Source organism: Ammospiza nelsoni, chromosome 6 (genome assembly GCF_027579445.1).
Source record: "Ammospiza nelsoni isolate bAmmNel1 chromosome 6, bAmmNel1.pri, whole genome shotgun sequence".
NCBI classification, from domain to species: domain Eukaryota; kingdom Metazoa; phylum Chordata; class Aves; order Passeriformes; family Passerellidae; genus Ammospiza; species Ammospiza nelsoni.
In genome coordinates, this window is record NC_080638.1 from 25,930,208 (window position 1) to 25,950,603 (window position 20,396).

Sequence of the window (20,396 nt, forward strand, 5' to 3'; positions counted from 1 at the left end):
TTGAATTGGGTTGAATAGAATGCTTGCCGTTTTTTATTATTATTATTTTTTTTCTTATAAAGAAACCCACTGATTAATTGCAATGGAACCCGATTAAAGGCAGAGTCTGAAACCCACACAGACATTAGACATAAAGCTGTCAGCCTACCAGCATGTGATGACTGGGCCTTAACCCTTTACAAGGCAAATGGGGGAGGGGGATCCTCACCAGAGTCAACGTTGCTCAGTGTGTGTATACGTGTTTGTGAGAGACAGGACTTCTGTCATTTCGGGAAGGAGTTGTGTGCACAGCAGGAGACCTGTAAACAGACTATGTCTCATGAAAGACAAGGGACTGGAGAATGAAAATAGGGTTTAGGATCATTTTGTTCATGGAGAGGATGTATGAGGGTTTGCTCAAATGTTACTAGCTATATTTTAATAGTTTTGCAGAATTCAGTAGCCCTTGTCCACCCATATCTGTCTTTGCTTCTCTGCAATCCTGAATGCTGCAGTAGGAAAAATTCTGCAAAGAGACCTGTGAAGTTCCACAGATTGCATGGGGAATGTTGCAAAAGAACTTGATAGAAACATGAAGAGCATAAATACCAGGTGAGTATATAAAGGAATGCTATAATGTGTGTGAGAACAAAGCTGTAGTTGAGCTCAATTTGGGGACTGGTGTGGAAAGTGGATGGCAGCTTGGATATATGTTGTCTCAGCAATGATAGGATGGAATTTCAGAATGCTTAGAAACCCCTTTCTAGGACTAAAAACTCATTTCTGTTATACATTGATTTAATTTTACAAATTTTCAAAAAAATCCGTGTTGTGGTACTTGTGGTTTTCTTTAACCTATTTTTTTTGCTCATCTGATTTAGTGTCTGGACATGGTTCAATGCTCTCTGCTCATTCTCTTTTTTAATACCCTGTTTGCAGCTTGCTTCTGTTGAGAAGCACAGATGATTTATTCAAATAGACTCTTCAAGCTTTGAAAGAGGTCTCTGTGCTGCAGTGCGAGGAGATTGGTGGGGGACAGATGCTCTTGCCCCCCAGCAATGCTCAGCTTCAAGTGTGGCACAGTAAAGGATGGCACATAAGTCCTCTAATGAGTGTGCTCTCCAGTCGTTTTATCTTTTTCTGCAGCACCCTGTGCACATGTGTGCCCACTGGCTTGGAAATGTTTCTGTAGAGAAGTGGAAAGAGTGGGGATACGGTTGGAGCAAACAAAGGTCCTTTGTGGGCTCTGGGAAAATGACAGAGGGGTTGCTTTTTGCTCTCTAAAGCTCCTCATTCCTTCCAATTCATTGAATAGTTAAGGTTGGAAAAGGTCTTTAAGATCAATGAGTCCAACTGTTAACCAAGTACTGCCAAGTACACCCCTAAACTATGTCATTAAGTACAATGTCTACATGCCTTTTGAATACCTCCAGGAATGGTGACTCTACCATTTCCCTGGGCAGCCTGTTCCAATGCTTGACAACCCTTTTGGTGAAGAAATTTTTCCTCATAAATCTAAACTAGGTCTTCCCTTGTGTAACTTGAGACCACTTCCTCTTTTCCTATTGCTTGTTACTTGGAAGAAGAGACTGACCCCCATTTCACTACAACATCCCTTCACGGAGTTAAATTTGGTCTCCTCAAGCCTCCTTTTCTCCAGGCTAACACCCCCCGCTCCCTCAGCTCTCCTCATTAGAGTTGTGCTCCAGAGCCTTCTCCAGCATCATTGCACTTCTCTGGATGTGCTCCAGCACTTCCAGTGTCCTTGTAGAGAGAGGCCCAAAACTGGACACAGCACTTCAGGTGTGTCCTCACCAGTGTTGATACAAGGAGACAATCACGGTCCTGGTCCTGCTGGCCACACTGTTGCCGATCCAGACCAGCATGCCGCTGGCCTTCTTGGCCACCTGGACACAGCTGGATCATGTTCAGCTGCTGTTGAGCAGCACTTCCAGATCCTTTTCTGCTGGACAACTTTCCAGCCACTCTTCCCCCAGCCTGTAGTGCTGCATGGGATTGTTGCAACCCAAGTGCAGGACCTGACGCTTTGCCTTGTTGAACCTCATGCAATCAACCTTGGCCCATGATCCAGCCTGCCCAGGTCCCTCTGCAGTGCCTTCCTGCCCTCCCACAGATCAACACTCCCACCCAACTTATCTGCAAGTGCCTGAGCTGTGCCTGATCTCCCCATCCAGACTGGTAAAGACAATAAATGGGACCAGGCCGATACTGAGCCCTGGGGATCATCACCGGTGACCGGCTGCCAGCTGGGTGTAACTCCAGGCACCACCACTCTCTGGGCCCGGCCATCCAGCTGGTTTTCTAACCAGTGAACAGTGAACTCATGTGAGCCACGAGCAGCCAGTTTCCCTGGGAGAATGCTGTGGGAAACAGTGTCAAATGTTTTACTGAAGAGGAGGTAGATAACATCCAGAGCCTTTCACTCATCCACTAAACAGGTCACATTGTCATAGGAGTTTTCTGAGGTAGAAGTTGCTTATCTTCCTTTTTTTGTCCTACATCTCTGGTCACTTCATTCAGAATGCTTGGCTTCACAGGAAGCAGCTGTCAAATGGGGGACTCTTCATGCTCACTTCCTGTTGGGAAAAGAAAAGTCAAAACATGGTCTTTAAACTCTCTCCATGTAGATATTTGTGTTGTATCAACGAAGAAGGGCATTATGCTAAGTCCTACAATTCATCAGTAAAATGAAGAACAACGTGAACAGACAGGATCTTGTATAATTTTCACTGCATCCTGTTCATGAAAAAGAGACTGCTGCAAAAGTTCTTCCTGCAGACAGATGTGTACCACTCCGCTTGAGAATATGGGATCTCTTGAGATCCTATCAAGGGGTACTGGAGATATTCACTCACTCTCAACTGACCAAGGATGACAATCAAATTTTGTGGTAACTCAGAAACAGTGTAGCCCAAGGAATCAGGAATGACAGTTTCCTGAGATTCTTATTCTGTATTTTGAACATGGAGATAGGAAGGTAGATGTTAACTACTGTAGTGCAGAAAACCCTGTGAGCAAGTGGGACTTAAAAAGTCTGCTGTTCATGCAGCTGAATGTGGAGGGGAGGCATGGGGAGAGTAACTTCTATACAAAAATCTCCTTACTCTTTGGTCACTTCCCATGTCTTCTTGTTTCTTTTTCTGCTGTTCATTTGTGGCTTCTCTTCCTCTTCCCCACCACCTACTAGTCCTGCTGTAGTCCTTTCCTGCAGCTCTGTTAACGTTTAACAAATTTCCCTCCAGTTCCTATGTTTCTTTTGGCTGTAGCTCAAGGCAAACTCCCCAGATCCAAAACTAATTTAGGGCTCTGAGCAACAGTAGCATTTAAATGTTGGCTTTGTGCCATCAGGCGGGCAGCCTCTTCACTGAGAAGAAATCTAATTCCAGTGTTTATTAGATTAACAGTGGCCTCAGGACTGGACTTCCTTTTAATGTTGTCCTTTTAAGAACTGTAAGGCTAATACAGGAACTTGGAAATCCCCAGGAGAGTCTCAGGAGCCTGGCTCTGACCTTTTTTTTTTGGAAGCAGGACTTGGATCTGATATAATTTGGGTCAGATGGCATAGGAGAGCAGACTGGTGAGGTAGAGCAGGAGGTGTTGACTTCCCAAGCAGTGTGTGTAAATCCTTCCATGTTTGTGCAATAGTGGCTTTGATTTCCTGCAAGTTTGTTTCAATAAGCTCTCTGGGGTAAGAACCTAGGTATGGAAGGGCAAATTGTGCCCTGGTTAAGAGGTGGACTGGGACTGGGTAGGATCTGTTTTAATTTCTCAGTTTGGCCACAAGCTCTTTGGGAAGTCACTTAAGGCTCAGGTTTCCAAGCGTGAAGACTGCCTGTGGTGGGAGGTATGAGTATTTTGTAATATTAAGAGTCAGGTCTGAGTCTCTTAGGCCAGCTGTGTAATGATAGTTAAATGTCTAATTTTCTACTGATTTTAATTGCCTTAGGCACCCAAATACTCACAGTTCTGTGCTGTTTACCTTCCAAGTTTTTGCTCCTGTATTGAAGATAATACTTCTCAGCTTTTTAAGAGGTGTTAAAATTGTTCATTAGTAGAAAAAGGCAACTTGACACTGTACTAGTAGAGACCACCCACATACCTAGAAAGATGTGGTTCCATGACTGGACCATTTTGCTTTCTGTGTGTCTTCCTCTGCCTGCCTCAGTGCTGTTGCTATTATTTAATTGAAAGTGAAACCCAATGTGAACAGTATGAAACTAGCTGTAAGGGATTCTCTTACAGCTTTTTGGGTGCTTTTTGCTATTGTGGTTAATTTTTCTGGGGTGTGAATATAAATGAACTGTGGAACTTGGGGGTTTGTAGAGGCAGCACCTGAGACTTTGCAGAGGAAGAGTTTGATGACCATGTTCTAAGTATTGCGAGGCAGTCTGGAGTCCAGGTGCTGTGGGAGGTGTAGGTCGGTGCTTCGTGGGCTGCCCTGAAAGCAAACAAATATGGGTGGGCTAAATAGGGGTGATGTACAGTATAGCTGCCCTGCAGTAACCCCAACACTGACATTCTTGTTCTTCCTGTTGGCAATTCTGTTAGAAAGAATTTATCCCACCTAAGCCCATAAAACATATTTGCATTAAACTTGTGTTTTTGAGTGCATGTCTCTGTGTGTATATGTGTGTGCATATATATATTAAAAAATATTGCTGGTAAAGGTTTCTTTTTTACTTTAAAGATAATCCAGTTCTCTGGTAGTTGCTGTGATGTCTGTGGTTGTGATACCTCTCTCTTTGCCAGACCCAGCTGTGTTCTTCCAGCTAAATCTGGCTTGTTAATAATTGCCCCTTTGCCCCTCATCCTCTGAGGGCAACATAATATCATGTGTGGAGTTATTTTTTAAAAACAACATACAGAACAACTCTCTTTGTCCCAAGATAGCTGCATTTATCTTGTGGTTTGTGCTTTTGAAGTCCTCCTGCCCGTGGGATTGCAAAAACGAGCTCCTGCCTCCTTATTGCCACAAAACCACATTGTGTATCCTATCCCTCCCTGGAGGACTCCTCTGCTAGGCTGGGCTCTTGTGGTTGGCTTCCCAGTCTCTCGTGTGGCAGAGCTGGAAAGCTACAAAGCTCAGATGCTCCACTGCTAACATGAGGGCCTCTTTATAGAATACCAAAATAAACTCCTTAACATGATCTCTCTATAAGAAAACAGTCTCTATCTTGTCCAGGAACCTGGTCTTTTTTGTATCATGCCGTAATGATGGGAAGAATCTGACTGCAGCCTGCAAAAGCCAAAATGAGGTTTTTTTGAGCCAGTTGATCTCGTTGCAGTGTGTGCCTGGACAAGTGCAGTCCTGCTAGAACCTAAAGTTCCTTGAAAAGGAAGACTTTTTAATGCTTTCACTTTTACTTTCTGAAAAGAAGTGTATGGCTGTGAGTATTGATTGGTGTGTTCTGGGACTGAGCAGAAGTCTTGAAAAGGTTAAACAAATAAATGAGTTTTCTGGGTTTTGGAGAGAAGTTCTGGAGGGTAGAATGTCCTTACAGCTTGTCCAGTGCCTGGAGCATCTGAAAGATGAAAGAAGCTGGATGATAATTTCCTGTGGGACTAACTTACTTAGAGTAGTTCAGAGAGCCAGTGCCAGGTGAAACCTTGAAGACAGAATAAAAATGGCTTTGAAATTGTGTTGAGCAAAGTTATGGGTGATTTGTAAATCGAGAGAGCATTGGAGAAGCACTGATGCAGTAATTAACAAAGATCATGCGGGGTGTGGCAGAAGAAGCTAAAAGCTCAAGCCACTTTTAAATCAAAAGGAAAAGGATTTTCCTGTAGACCTTGTAGTAAGGAAGTGGCTGGATTCTGAATTTTCCAAAGCACGTTTATCCTTGCAACCCAGGTCGAAAAATGGCACTTGTAGTTTTTCTTGGATCCCTGAAGCCTGTGAGCACAACTTCTCAAGCAAAGATGGCAGTGGTGCTTCCTCCTCTTAGCTGCCATCTTTTGACCTCATTTTCCTTTGGCCCACCTCAAGACACCTTAGCTGCTCATGACACTGCAGGTAAATCAGTGCAGTTTACAGCCAGCAGATGAAAACAAATTGACATTAATTTCAGTTTTTGTTAATGCTATGACCTGTAACTGTTTCCTAAATAGCCTTTGTCATGGTTGGAAGCTGTTATTGTTCAACACTATGTGCAGACAGGAAGATATATGGATCTCCTGTATGAAACTGAAAACTGAGTGAGGATTTCTTTTTTTTGCTTGTTTTTAGCTCAATTCATATTTAGTTAGTGGTGAGATGACACCTGTGTGTTTCTCAGCTGTGAAGCAAGGGATTCAGTGAAATCTCAAGGATGCTTGCAGCTTGGAAGAGGAATGGGGGCAGAAGCAGAATAGATGTTGGACAAGCACTGCTTGTTTGTTACACTTAAAAGTTAATACTTGAGTTACTTAAAATAAGAGAAATTAAGTAGAAGAGGGAGGAATGCATGTATTCAAATTAAATCTTTATTTTCTCATATTGTAGTTATGAGTGACAGATGCCAAGCTGGTTTTCATTAGGTCTTGTAGGTTGCTTGCATTCATCTCCATTTAGTGAAGGGGAAGGATTGCAAAGCTCCAGAATTTCTGCAATAGCTCTGAGATTCTGATTCTTTGAGATTGTTTCCCAGAAGTGACAGAGCTTATCCTTACTGTGACTATAATTAACCTTTGATGCTTCTGTAGCTGAGATAATGTAAGGATCACTTTAGGATAATTACTTCAAGGATGAGAGAAATCTGTCTATGAAGTAATGGAAAAGTTAAAGGAAAGCTCACAGAACTTAAAATGCCAATGTTTTCTGCTCCATAACTGGGAAAACAAAGTCCAGTGTTTTACTTCCATGAACTTTGATATAGCAGAACACTTTCTGGCTGTTCATTCATGAGTGCTAGTGAAACTCATAGGTAACCGTCCTAGGTGAAGTACATCAGAAGTACTTTCTTACTGTGGCTTATTTGCTTAAAACAGCAGGTTGCTTCTCCAGCTGGCTCTTAGCAATTGCTTCTCTAGCTGGCACTTGATAATTTTGAAAGTCACCTGGTAACTTTTCTGCTGTTGTAATATTATTTTCTAAAATTTAGTGTACTGCATGTTTCATGATAAACGAACAGTAAATTGTTTGCAACCTTTATGGAACAGGAAAGGGTAGAGGTTGTAAGTGTGTGGGTTAAAAAAAACCAACCCCAGTGAAAGAAATGGAAAGTTTTGTGTCTCATATTGCTGAAGTGACTAATTCTTGCAAAGCATGACGTAGGCTTAAGGTAGTATTTTCAAGTGTTTGTCCAGCATGTGTGTGTATTCTGAAAGGATCTGAGTCCTGTAGCTCTGCCTGTCAGCCCTTGTGGTCCAGCTAAACATTCTCAGAATGTTTTAGGTTGGATGGTGATATCCTTGAGTGCTGTTATACAGTAACAACCTTTTGTCATTCTGTCTATTTCTCAGTGGACAGTGTTTAATTTATTTTTTAATGTGCTTGAGTGGAATGATCCTGCATGACAAGTAACTTAGTCCTGGAGTAAGTCCCTTGAATTCTTTGCTGCATTCTATTGACATGCAGTTGCACAGGAGCCTGCGGCTATGTAAGAAAATGCTGCTTCATGTTAAAATCAGCAAAGCATGTTTCTTGATGGCATCCTTCAGGTATCACTCTGCACTTCATAATATAAAATGGATGACATGCTCTCTGCCTAAGAGAGAAAAGCTACAGGTAATGAAATGCCAAGACTGAAGGGATACTTTTAACAGTAACATGAAACAAATTCACAGAGTGGGAAACAGTGTTACTGCTCCTTGGAATCCCTGTAGGGAAAATTATTTAGTCCACAGAGAAAATAAAAGTATGTGGGTTAAAGGTTCGTAGGAGGCTCAGTCTCTTCCAGTTATGGCCTTGGAGGTAAGAAACAGAATGTCAGAGGTAACATACTGCAGCTCGTGGTTTTCTGAGGTCTTTGCACCTTCATAGATTCTTGGTAAAACAAACAGATGCTCCCACTGTCTAATGTTTTTGTACAGACTTAGAGGGAAAGTGGGAGAACCACCATACTGAATTCAGCTCTTTTGAAAGGCTCAAAGACTCTTTTAAAATGGCTATTTCTGTCAACATAGGACATGATGTTTGAAGTAGGCTGATATGGTGCTTGGTTTCTTGGATGTCACAGTATTTGACAGATGTGTGTGGAGCTACAGAGCAAAGCCGGCATTTTCTAATCTCCTCCAGTTACAAACGTTTGAGGGAACCATGTAGTTATGGAAAGGACATTTGCCATATAATGGCTATTAAAAATGCAAAATGTATCACTGTATGATCACATTTCAGCCAAAATATCTGGAAATTAGAGTTGAGGTGTTTTACCAGGTCCTTAAAAAGTGGTTCTGGTATTCCCAGGAAGGAACTGCATAGGATTCTAAAGAGAAGGCTGGGGGAAAAAGTCACAGAATGGGTTGGGTTGGAAGGGACCACAGTAGGCAACCCCTTGCTCATGTAAGATTATCCTAGATCACATGGCACTGGATTGCACCTAGGTAGTCTTTTAATATCTTCTGTGAGGGAGACTCTGCAACCTGTTCCAGTGCGGGTCACCTGCACAACAAAGAAGTTGTTATGCTTGAGTGGAACTTCCTGTGTATCAGTTTCTGCCTGTTGCCTCTTGTCCTGTTGCTTGGCACCACTGAGCAGAGCCTGGCTCCATCCACTGACACCCTCCTTTCAGATACTGATAGACATTGATGAGGTCCCCTCTCAGTCATTTCTTCTCAAAGCTGAACAGGCCCAACTCCCTCAGCCTTTGCTTATAAGAGAGATTCTTCATCTCTGTAATCATCTTCTTAACCTTCCACTGGACCTGCTTCAGGAGCTCCATGTCTCACTTGTGCTTAGGAGCTGAGAGCTGGAGATAACACTGCAGGTGTGGTCACTCAGATGCAGCTTTCTCCTGTCTAGCCTCACCTGTTAAAATTCCTCAGTCCATTTGAAATAGTTGTCATTTACGTGATACTTCATGCCCGCTTTTGGACAAGAGCTTAAGGCTGAGATTTTGATGTGTTTAACATGCTTTAGGTGGTTGATAGGTTTCTGCTTCTATGCTGAGACTTCATGTGTTGTCCGCTGTGAGCTACTTCCATGGGTAATTAAAAAGTTGCTCAGGAAACAATGTTTCCTATTCAGAGAAAAAGCCCTCATAGAATTGGTAGTTGTTGCCTTTTGTCTGATTTCAAGAACTAAATAGTCAGCAGGGAATAAAAATATACCATGTTGGTTCAGGCTTCAGACAATCTTTTTGCAGTCTTGAGGGAACTGTGGGCTGTAGCACACTTTTGATAAATGTTTGGTTACTGTGGTTAGAATATGATGCCTAATTTCCCTGTCCAAGCCTCAGTATGGACCTTAATCTTACACTCCACTTCTGCAGATGGGGAGACAGTGTCTTCCTCCATGATGTGACATTTATGCACAATTAGCTTAAAGTTTTTTTTTTTTTGGTTGCCATATTGTGTCATAGCAGAAACCAATGGCTAGTCTTTTATTATTGCTCCTTGATTTTTCCAGGCATTGCTGCATCCCAGCCTTTTCTATTAATTTGTTCAATCTGTTTCAAATTAATTTTCACCAGATGTACTAGTTTAAAAAGTATTTTTTAAAGGTTGAATCTTAATTTCCTGCCCATAATTCCAATCTTCTAAGGTCCCTTCTGTATTATTTCTTTTTCCTCTGTTGTGTTTGGAGTAGAATATTTCCTACTTTGGTATCCTTTGCAGGCTCCTTTAACTTGATACTTATTCTTTCTTCCAGATCATTAATGAAGTTATTTAATTGGACTGGATCTAATGCTGATCCCTGTAATACCTACTAGCTATCTCTACCCCCTACAGCTTGACTTGCTGCCATTTCTCATTATCTTTTGTTTATGGTCCTTCAGCTGACTTTTTTGATCTGTGTTTGCTGGTAACCCAGCCAATTTGAATAAGATTTTGAGTAGGATTTTATGGCAATAATAATGCACCTTCTGTTCAAAGACTCTGTATATGTAGAAACAGATTAAACATTAAGCCTCAGTACATTGTGGCAGCATAATAGTAGTACACCCACTGGTAGAAGGGAAGAAGTAATTTTGTCAAGTTCTGTAGAAGATACAGAGTTAGGACAAGTATCTAGAGACCTCAGTTATAGTCCGGTTGATTATTGCAAGGTGTTAATTTATGACTTTAAAGTTTTGGAAGAAGGAACTGTAACAGTTGCTTCTTAATTATTGAGTCTTTTAATGTTCAAATCAAATGCTTCTTCAGTGTATTTTTTCAATAATTGTTTCTGTAAATGCTTTCCTACTCCCCAGGTGCAGCTAGAAGTTTTCAGTGGGATTGCTGATCTTCAATTCTGTGGGATCAGAATTGGGATCCAGAGACTCTCAAGCATGTTTTTAAAGACCTCCCATTTCTCTCCCCAGGCAGTGTTTCTGAAAATATAGCTTCTGTTCCAGTCTCACTCTAGCTCACTCATACATCATTGCACTAACACTCAGTCAGTTTACACTTAGCTGTACCCCTTATTTTCTTCAAGTTCTAATTAGCAAATGCCCTGTGGAATTTCTCTTCCTTATGCTTTCTATTCTTTGTGCTCACATTGAGTGTAACATTTTTGAGGTTTGAGGCGTGTAGTTGTGCAGTTTAATATGGTAACTGAAGGTGATTATGCTTGATAATGTGCCTCTCCCTAGCACTTTGGACAGTCACATGTTTAATTGAGAACAAGGTGGTTCAGCATTGAGGTTATCTCTGCTTTTTCAAATTGAAAGGGGAACTTCTAGGACTAGGAAACTTTCATTCTCACTTGGAGACTGCCAAAGTAAGGACCATATTCCATTACCAAAAAGCTGTAACTTCAGTGTCTTCTCTGGTTCCATGTGGTTTTGTTGATGGTTTTGTCTTTTTTTTCCCCCTTAATCTTTGCACTATCACATACATCCTCAAACAAAACTGTAACGATTCTGTTTAAAGCTTTGAAAACTTTTGGATTGCTCTTCCTAGTGATGTTAGCTTTAGTCTAGGCAGGCTTCAACAACTCGAAGACCATGTGGGTACCCAATCAGAACTGCTTCAGATGCTTCTGTGATGGAAGTAGAAAAGAAAACTGTTGGCTTTTATCAGTGCATGGTGCCCCTTCTGACATCAGGCTGTTGTGCTGTAATGTTGCCTTTTCTGTGTCTGCCAGCAGAGCTCTGAGTTTAAACAATGGTCAGCAAATCCCTCTTCTAAAGCTGGATTAACTGTACTTTTTCCTTCAGTGGAAACTGCTATTTGGGTAAGAGAGGAATCCAAAATTTTAGTTTTCCCTCAAGACAGACAAGCAAATAAAGCCGAGCTTCTTTGCTGTAGGAATTCAGGGAAGTGCTGGATAAAGAAGGAACGTGTATCATCTGAACTATGTTCAAGACCATCTGACATCCCCCCATATGCCCTCATCAAGATGTCTATGTGATGGGAATGCAAAAGAGAGCCTGGCCTGGAAGTGCAGAAAGAAGGATAATTGTTATCTGATACAGATCTTCTAGCAATAGGTGGACAAGGTGTTAAGAAGGCTATTAAAGGCTGTGCTACAGAATTCACTAATTTTAACCCCAAGTAAACAATCAGATGCTCATGAGTTCTTAAAATACAGAAGAAAGAAATTCAGTGCATCTGTTGAAGCCAGGGCAAAATACTCTGATGCTTATTCCAGATTTGTTCAAAAACATATCTGGGGATACCCTGCCATGCTTTCTCTGTGGGGAAAAAAAGGTACAGCCTTATACCCATCACTGTTAGGACTTTAGTTCTGTCCTTTCACCTTTAAGGCCATTAATCATATTCCATTTCATTTACACAGTCCTGGATTTCTTTTTCCCTCTTTGTCATTCTGTCAAATGTCTCGTATTTTCACCCTTGCTCAATATCCACTTATACCTTCTGTCCTCACAACATTTTTCTCTGGTAGAGTTAGAATTATAAAATATGGTATTGTCATATTTTTGGTTGTGTCTCTTGTAATAATGAGGTTTGCAGAAAGATCTTTGCCTTCCATTGAAGGTCTTCTGTAGGCCAGAATTAGATGCCTGTCCATGGAGGGGGAGAAACCTGGATCTGGATGTTACTCAGTGCTGGACCAAGAGGATGATTGTTCTTTCCAGAGGCTTCTGAGTCTGAGATGAGCAGTCTGTAAATAATGCCAAATGTGCTTGTAGTTCTGGCTTTTCTAAAGCTATTGCTGCTGTTTTCCTTGCAGCATAGAAGCACTTAAGGGATACTTAGCCATGGTTTTACCTGTGCTATACGATGCTACAGGTACATGAGGAATTGGAGGGTGGTGCAAACAAACTGATGGCTGTGAACTTCCTACTGCTGATTTTAAAATTAGCAGTAAGAGGTTGTGTGTTAGGATCAGAAGGAAAAGATACAGTCAACAGGGTAATGTGGAGTGGGAGTCTCTTTTATGTAGATGTTTCTTGATACCTGGATAAAAGAAAATTTGGAAGGGCAGCATGGCATTGACCATTGAAGCCATATTCTTTTGCAGTTGTTCATTGAGGAAACTTCATCCATATGTGAATATGATAAAATTCTGATAGTGCTAGAATGCTACTAGAGACTGACAGGAATGTGTTGATCTCAACAAAAGATGCTTTTTACAGTGAGAACAATCATGCAACCTCCCCACTACCTCCCCAGAGACATGACAGAGTCCTCATCACTGGAGGTTCTCAAGATGCAGCTGTGCTGGGTAGTCTCATCCAGGCTCCATTCTCCACAAAAGGTTGGGCCAGGTGATCTTTTGAGGTCCCTTCCAAACTGGGCTGTTGCATGATTCCATGTTGTATCAACAGCCTGTCAAAGGTTGAGTTGCTGCAAAATAGTGTTAAGAGCTGCTATGTGTCATTATTTTTATTGAAGAGGGAACAGGTTAGAATCTTTCTTTTTGGAATAAAGCATGCCATCAGGACTTAAACAAAACAGTATTTTCACTCTCCAATAGAAATCTACTGTTTCTGTCAAAGCAACAACTACAGGCCCCAGTTTGGTAATTTTCCTGTTTACCTAAGTTTTCTTTATAATGTCAATATTTTTATCAATCTATGGCAAATAAAAGGTTGCTCTGTAATAGCTCTGAGGGTTGCAAAGCAAACTGAAGCTGTGTATATTATTAGGTTTTGTGTTATGGGGCTATATTGTTTGGCCTTATGAAGAGTTGTTGGGAGGTGAGGGAAGCAGAACAACCTACTGTTTAAGCAGCCCTGCCCTTGCTTGCCCCTTTCCCCCCCCCCCCCCCCCAAAAAAAAAGATAAGCAGAAATGCAGAAATAACAGGATGTTAATTGGCTTCTGCTTTGCCAACTTTAGACATAAAACTACATAGATCCTAACTATTGTTTTAAGAGGGGTGAACTGACCCTTCCTTAGGAGACATTTCATTTATCAGATAAAAATGAAGATGTGGAGGATATTTGGAAGCAGTCTGAAGAAACTGAGCATGCCATGCTAAATTGAAGGTGGTGGCAGATGTTAAGTATGAGGCCTGTGTTTAGACTGACTTCCTGTTTTTAAAATCTGGAGGTTGTTTGTATACTTTGCTAGAAAACTGTTTGGTTACTGGATCCTGCTGCTATGCATCAGGAGGGAGCCAAACTGCAGATAGAGAAGATAATTTTTTAGTTTGTACCCATGGGCAAATGAGAGTAGGAAGTTTTTTTGTGATCACATGAGGGATCAGGAGAGGCCATGAAAATTGAGTGATATCAGCTCAGCATGTGGCAGTATCTCTGTTTAGCTTTTTTGTGTTGTTTTGTGTATATTGCATTGCTAAAATATGTCAGGGTTTTTCCTCCTACATAAGTGAAAATATTTTTGAATACAGAGTAAATAAAATGTCCAAGCCTGCAATGTGATGTAAAGTTTCAGGAAAAATATTTGTCATTACTAAGCCCAGAGGTGCCTCTCGTTGTTCCTGCTCCAGAATAATGTGTACAAGTGCAATTAGATATGTCCCCTTTGATTGTTGGTCCAGTTGCCTGAACAGCAAACGTTGATTTCCATCCTGTTCCTGGTCCACTGACTAACTGGGATTGAAACGTGACACTGGAGCTTTGTGTGTGTGTTTGGTCAGCCTTCTGTCTCAGGCTCCCAGTGTTTAATGAGAGTTTGAGCTAAGGGAGTAGATCTCCTGCTAAGGCTTCTCACACCAAGTGCACCATTTCCGCTTGGAGTTGGAAAAAACATGCTTCTCATCTTTATCCTTCCTGACCCTCTACTGTTACAGATACAGTTACAGGGTAGTGTCACTGGAGCTCTGAGCACTGGGAAATATTCATGAGACACCAAAGGTGAAATACTATCCACGGTGAAATCATTGAGAAAATTCCTGCTGCCTTCAGGTGCGCCAGCTTTCATTCACCTTGTTCTTTTGGCTGGGAAAGAATCCCATCCAGGATTTGCTTCTGAAACTGTTCATAGGCTGAAATCAGTGTGCTTTCCCAGCAGTCATATGCATTACTTGACAAGTGTAAAACCAGGGTAGATCATGATTTATAAATGACTAGAAGGCTAGTTCTTCTAAGGATCACAAATCACAAACCATTAGATCTGCACTGGTTGTAATTTGAAATAGGTGAGCAAAGTATGCTTACATAATGGCTCTACAGACACCAGCTAGTGCATATGAAGGAGTGTTGGTATCTGGGTCACGGCATGTCCTTCGGTTTCCAACAGTTTCAGTAGCATGGTAAAATCACAGAGCAGAGATGATGGAACATAGCAGCTTTAATGAGGTGAGAAGAACAGATTTAGTATGTGTGTGCTTATATGTAACCTAATATTAGTAACAGCTTTGAAGAGCGCTGTGTGTTTGACAATACAGCAGATGAAGTTACAGTTTGCATGCTCGGACAGCTGCACTAATTCTTTCCTTGCTGTTGCAGTGCTGTACTGCCATGCTGTTCACGGGGAGGGCCAGAAAAGCTGGTGAAAGGATTGAAGAACAAGTCCTCAAAGGAGGGGCTGAAGGAGCTAGGGTTGTTTAGCCTGGAGAAAAGGAAGCTCAGGGAAACCCTATCATAACTCCTGAAAGAAGGTTGTAGGGAGGTAGGTTCTTTTCTCCCAGGTACAAAGTGACAGGATGAGCAGAAATAGTCTCAAGTTGTGTCAGAGGAGGTTTAGATTGGATATTATGAAAAATTTCTTCACCAAAAGGGTTGTCAACAGTGGAGGACAGGGTACCCAGGGAATGATAGAGTCTCCATTCCTGGAGGTATTTAAAAGGCATGTGGATGTGGCACTTAGAGAAGCAGTTTAATGGTGGACCTGGCAATGTTGGGTTCACGGTTGGACTTGGTGACCATAGAGATCTTTTCTAACCCAAATGATAGTGGTCTTGTGTACTCCAGCTGGAAGGGGTATTAAAGTAGCTGGGGTGAGTGTTTTGGGGTGCTTTTGTGGATAATGGTGGAAAATTGCTTTGGAAAAGGTAGTTTAAACAGAAGCTACTTTGGTTACAATGTACAACTAGTTCTGTCTTTTTAAAAGGTTGTAGCACCTACAACAGCAGAAGATGGTTTGTTCTGAATTTTCTGTGTTGTCAGTTTGAACAAACCTGTTTGATTTTTGTGGGTGGATGTGGTTCTTTTGAATTTCTGTTAGTTCATTTCTACTAGTCTGAAATGTTGCATAGATGATAAATTGCTTTTCCTTAGCAATGTCTGTTGCTTTTTTTGCCTTCTGGCTACATTACCCACTTGCTGTCCTTTTAAGCCAGCTTTTGTGCTGGCCATACCTGATAAGTCCTCCAAAGATCTGATTGCCCTGGCCTCTTGCATTCCTTATTCACCTCCTGTTCTTTCAGCCTTTGTCTCTCATTACACCAGATGATGGCTGCTTTTCTGTTGTATGCAGTAATACCTTGAGATGTATGTTTTGTACTAAACCTTTCAAAGGTAACTTGTAGTGGACATGAGTGAAAAAATAAAAGGTTTTCACATCCATGATAGACTGAACAGAAATCCTGCAACCAATTTTTTTCAGCTTGGAAAATAGTTTGTATTAAGGCCTTGCAACCTGCAGTGTAGCATTTGCAAGCAGGCAGCTGAGGCCAGCAGAAATCTCTTCACCCAGTTTTGTGCCGAAGAAACATAATGTAATCCTTTTTCAAGGAAGTGCATTCTCTCTGAAGTTAAATCTTTGCTCTACTGGCACAAGTGGATGTCTTTACTGGAGGGAACACTGCTATTGAAAGAGTTGCAGAAATATTCCGTCAATTTTGTAGATATTCCTTTTCTCAATTAGAATGGAAAATAATGAAAGTATGAGGCTTGTTTTTTCTTTTTCTTAATGGGTACAGGTTATGGTTAATCACAGGTACACTAGATGTATGAGTGAGATCAATGAAATCAAAAAGGCTGAAAATAGTTCAGTGTGTATGTAATTAATTACCACTTGGGGCAGGTATTTCTCTGTAATTCTTTCCTTATGATCTGTTGCTTAATCTAAGAGCTTTAAGTTTGTTTGAACTGCAGAAAGAAGGAACTATGCAAAATAATCCAACCAGACTAGCTTGAGGGAGTTGATGATTGATAATCATTTGTTTAACAGTGATATTGATTATATAGATTGTCTAGATAATGTCAGACAGAAGTTCAGGCATCACCTTTTCCTTTTGGGGGTGGGAGGTGTTACAGCCTATTCCTTCTCAAGGCAGAGATTTTCTTAAGAGGTAGTGTGGGTTAATATCCTAAATAGTTGCATTTGCACAGGGGTCAGAGTCAAGAGTTGTGTTAGAGTATTGTTCTGAAGGTGGGAAAGGAGGGCTGGGAGGTCTTTAGGCTAACTTTAAGGCTGGAAAAAATATTCTTATCAGGTTGTACGTTATCATTTGGACTGCATTTTCTTTTGGTCAGTTTGTAAAGCTGAAAATCCTCTTGCTTTTATAAATGTCAGTTATGCACAACCTAGTGTAACAGTTTAATGTTTACAGGTAAATAATAAAATATATTTTTTCCACTCTCACTGGAGTCTGAAATGTCTAGAATAGGGACATGCAAAAGGTTTGCATTAAAAAGCTTAGGGTTTGGGGAAGACCCTTCAAATAGCAAGGATTCTACTTCTGAGAGTTTTTCCTTGTATTGTGATGTCAGAACTAAGTGAAGAACAGCAGCAGCGCTGTGGTCTAGGAGAGGACTGACTTTGTGAAATAAAAGGGGTGTTCTGATACCTGGTATTCCTTGAATGTTTGTGATTAGTGCTGAGTTATTTTTCAGCTGATTCCCAAGTCTCTTTTTGGCAGATTGCACTTTGCTGTTGCCTTCAAAGAGCCCCTTTCCAAGAAACTGTGCATAGTAATTGATCTCCAATTTCAGCATGTGAGGAGGGTGAATATTTTCCTTTGCAGTCAAGGATGTGTTTTTACACAGTAGTGTGTATACACTTTCTGTGTGTACACAGAGAAAAATAGATGTCATTTTGTATTTAATGTTTGCTCTAAAATAGATGGGATCTCTTCAAAACATTTTTCTTTTTTTTTCTTTCTTTACAGGTGTTACAAGTAGCACTGAGTGCTCCTGTGGGCGTAATCATTTTACCTGTGCTGTCAGTGCTTTTGGTGAATGCACCTGCATCCCTGCTCAGTGGCAATGCGATGGAGACAATGACTGTGGGGACCACAGTGATGAAGATGGCTGCAGTAAGAATACCATCCTTGACTTGTGTTTGGGAAAATGAGTATCTTTTTCTCCGTGTTTTACAGGCACATTCTGCCATTTGTGTGACAAATGTTTTTGATTGTAGATGATTTGTACTTTTGACTGACTCAGAGTTGAACAAAGCCATTGTCCACTGATATAAAACACAGTGGAAGCCCAACTCTGGCTTTTTTTGCAGCTGGTTTTAGGTGGTGCTTGGACATGAATATGTTAGAGGGAGAGGAGGGACAGAGAAGAGTACCTCTCATTTTTCTACCCTTGCAAAAGCACTATCTCTGGGTTAAATTATATAATTTTGCTGTAAATCATATTAATTAATGGAAAATAAATAGTGTGAAGAGGCGTATTGAGAGTGTCTGCCCTCTTAAGTAACATTCTAGTTTCTGTCCTTGCTGCCCTGTGAAGGGAGGGAAAGGCAAGCGCTGAAATAACATTCACTGATCTTGGGATCTGCTGAGAGATGTTACCTTGCAGGTACTGTATATCTGCATAGTGTTGGCATCTGTGTAGCTGGGCCCAGCTAGGTGAGAACTGATGTGAAATGTCATTTTGAGTGGATGTAGCATGATAGAGATGAATAGAGAAAGCCTCTTTCCATGGAGACACAAGTAAGTTCCTTTTTTACCACACAAGTAAGTTCCTTTTTTACCGCATCTCTTTGGATTCCACAGAGCGTGCTAGAATTGAAGTGTAGAAAAAAAGGCCTAGTCTCATGAAACTCCTTTCCTAAATGTTGCCCTAGAGCTGAAAATTTAAGGCTCCTGTCAGTGGACATTAGAGAGAAATTTATCTTCCTCTGCTGGATCTTCTCTCTAACCTTTCCTGGTTTCTGCTGTTGATTCTACTGTATGGAAAGGAGCTTTCCTAATCTTGTAAGTTTTGTCTTAAAGAATCTCTTCTTCCTTAAATGTGGGAGATGTCAACCCAGCTTCATGAAAATTTTCTTCCTTCTGGATTCTTGCTTCTTAAAATTTGGTGAACATTGAGCAACATGGAAGACCTTGAGTCTTGGGGAGGTGAGGCATATCCAATAGCTAAGCTGGTTTTACCAGCTTTTTACTAAGCACAGAAGAAAATTCCTTTTCTTGTGGGTTTTCTTTTGCAGGTAGATGAGGAGATTGGGGGATGGTGGTGGGATTGTTTTAACTTTTTTTTTTTGTGGGCTCAGTAACGATTTAGACAAGAGATACTTCTTGATATAATTTTCCTGGTAATTCAACAACTTCCAGCACCAAAAATTTCAACCTAAGCAGTCATGGTAGGACTTGGGGGTGGGAAAGATAAGATCTTCCATAGGAACAAGCAGGAGGTGCTAACAAGAGTTGCTTCATACAGCATAGGCTTAAACTGTGAATCTCTTTGCCAAAAAACATTGATTCTGAAACTTTAAATATTCTCAAACAGCAATATGACAAGTTTATGGATGTAAAATCCACTAAGGGATGTTAAAGATGAATGTGCCACCTCTTGTTTGGGAAGTCTTGTATTACAAGTAGACGCAGATTTTGTGTTTTGAGGAAGAACTTTTTTTTTCATGCTGCTTTCTTCCACTCTTCTCTTGGTGTCTTCTGATGCATCACGTGTCTCTTTCTGTGGCCTCAGAGAGAGGAACCCTCTTGGTCTTGCACAGTAAGATATACTATATTAAGGAGACACAATATATTAAGGAGATCTGGCCTGTATCTATTGTTGGAGAATTTTGCTCAGAAATGGCTTATAGAGTTTTGTTCAGACATGCCATAATCATATACAGCTGATGGAAAAGTAAAAGGCAGCTGTGAGGAGCAAATTCTCACAGCCTGTTTCTGTAAACAGCTAAGTTCTCAGGCAGTCTTCTCATAACAGGTAAACATTCTGTCCTTGGCTCTTTTGGGAATAGACATGGAGGTTTTGAGAACCTTTCATATCAGGGTGAAAACACAAATCTTGGTTTCAATAACAAACCACAGGTATTGAAAACAAAAGGAGGGGTTGGTGTGTAATTTGTGACCTATGATGAGCTCGGATTTTGCAATATGTATGAGCTTAATTAACACTGTTATAAAATATGCCTGGTGAATCAATAAATTGGAGTTCGATGCTGAATCAAAGGATGGGTCGATTCCCTTCGTTTTCAATAATCTATTTGAGTATAAGCTGTGCAAACTAGGAAACAGTACTGAAGAGTGAGCAATCTGCTGATATTCTCAGGCACTGGAGGTTGGAAGAATATAAAATAGAGATAGACATATAAGAGACAGAATATAAAGTGATGCAGAGAATGTGCGAACTGGGTTTGACTTCTGCCTTTTTAAATTTACAGTTTCTAAGAACGTTGGCTGCTGCAGTTAAGACAACAGAAAAATTTCTATAAATATGTTGGCAGCAAAAGGAGGGCTGAGCAGAGTCTTCCCCTTAGCTGAGTGTAGAGGGTAGCATTGTGTCAGGGAAATAAGGAAAAGACTGTGTTACTTAATGCCTTCTTTGCCTTAGTCTTTAATGCCAAAAGCAGTTGTCCTCAGGATACCCAGTTCCTTGAGCTGGAATGTAGTGACAGAGAGCTGAGTGAAGCCCCCATAATCCAGAAGGAAATAGTGACGTGCTATGCTGATTAGACACCCATAAGTGTATGAGCCCAGAAGGGATGCACCCAAAAGTAATGAGGGTGAAAGAACTTTCCAAACCACTTTGTCATTTAGCAGCAGTC

General features: G+C 41.0%; 1 protein-coding gene across 3 annotated transcripts in view; it reads left to right on the plus strand.

Moving 5' to 3' along the window:
• LRP4 (LDL receptor related protein 4) overlaps window positions 1-20,396 on the plus strand; it is an 84,524-nt gene that overhangs the window by 23,202 nt on the left and 40,926 nt on the right. For all 3 annotated transcript variants that reach the window (XM_059474257.1, XM_059474258.1, XM_059474259.1), the window contains exon 2: window positions 17,545-17,691. In XM_059474257.1, coding sequence (XP_059330240.1) covers window positions 17,545-17,691 — 147 coding nt within the window. The remainder of the gene's footprint in view (window positions 1-17,544; window positions 17,692-20,396) is intronic.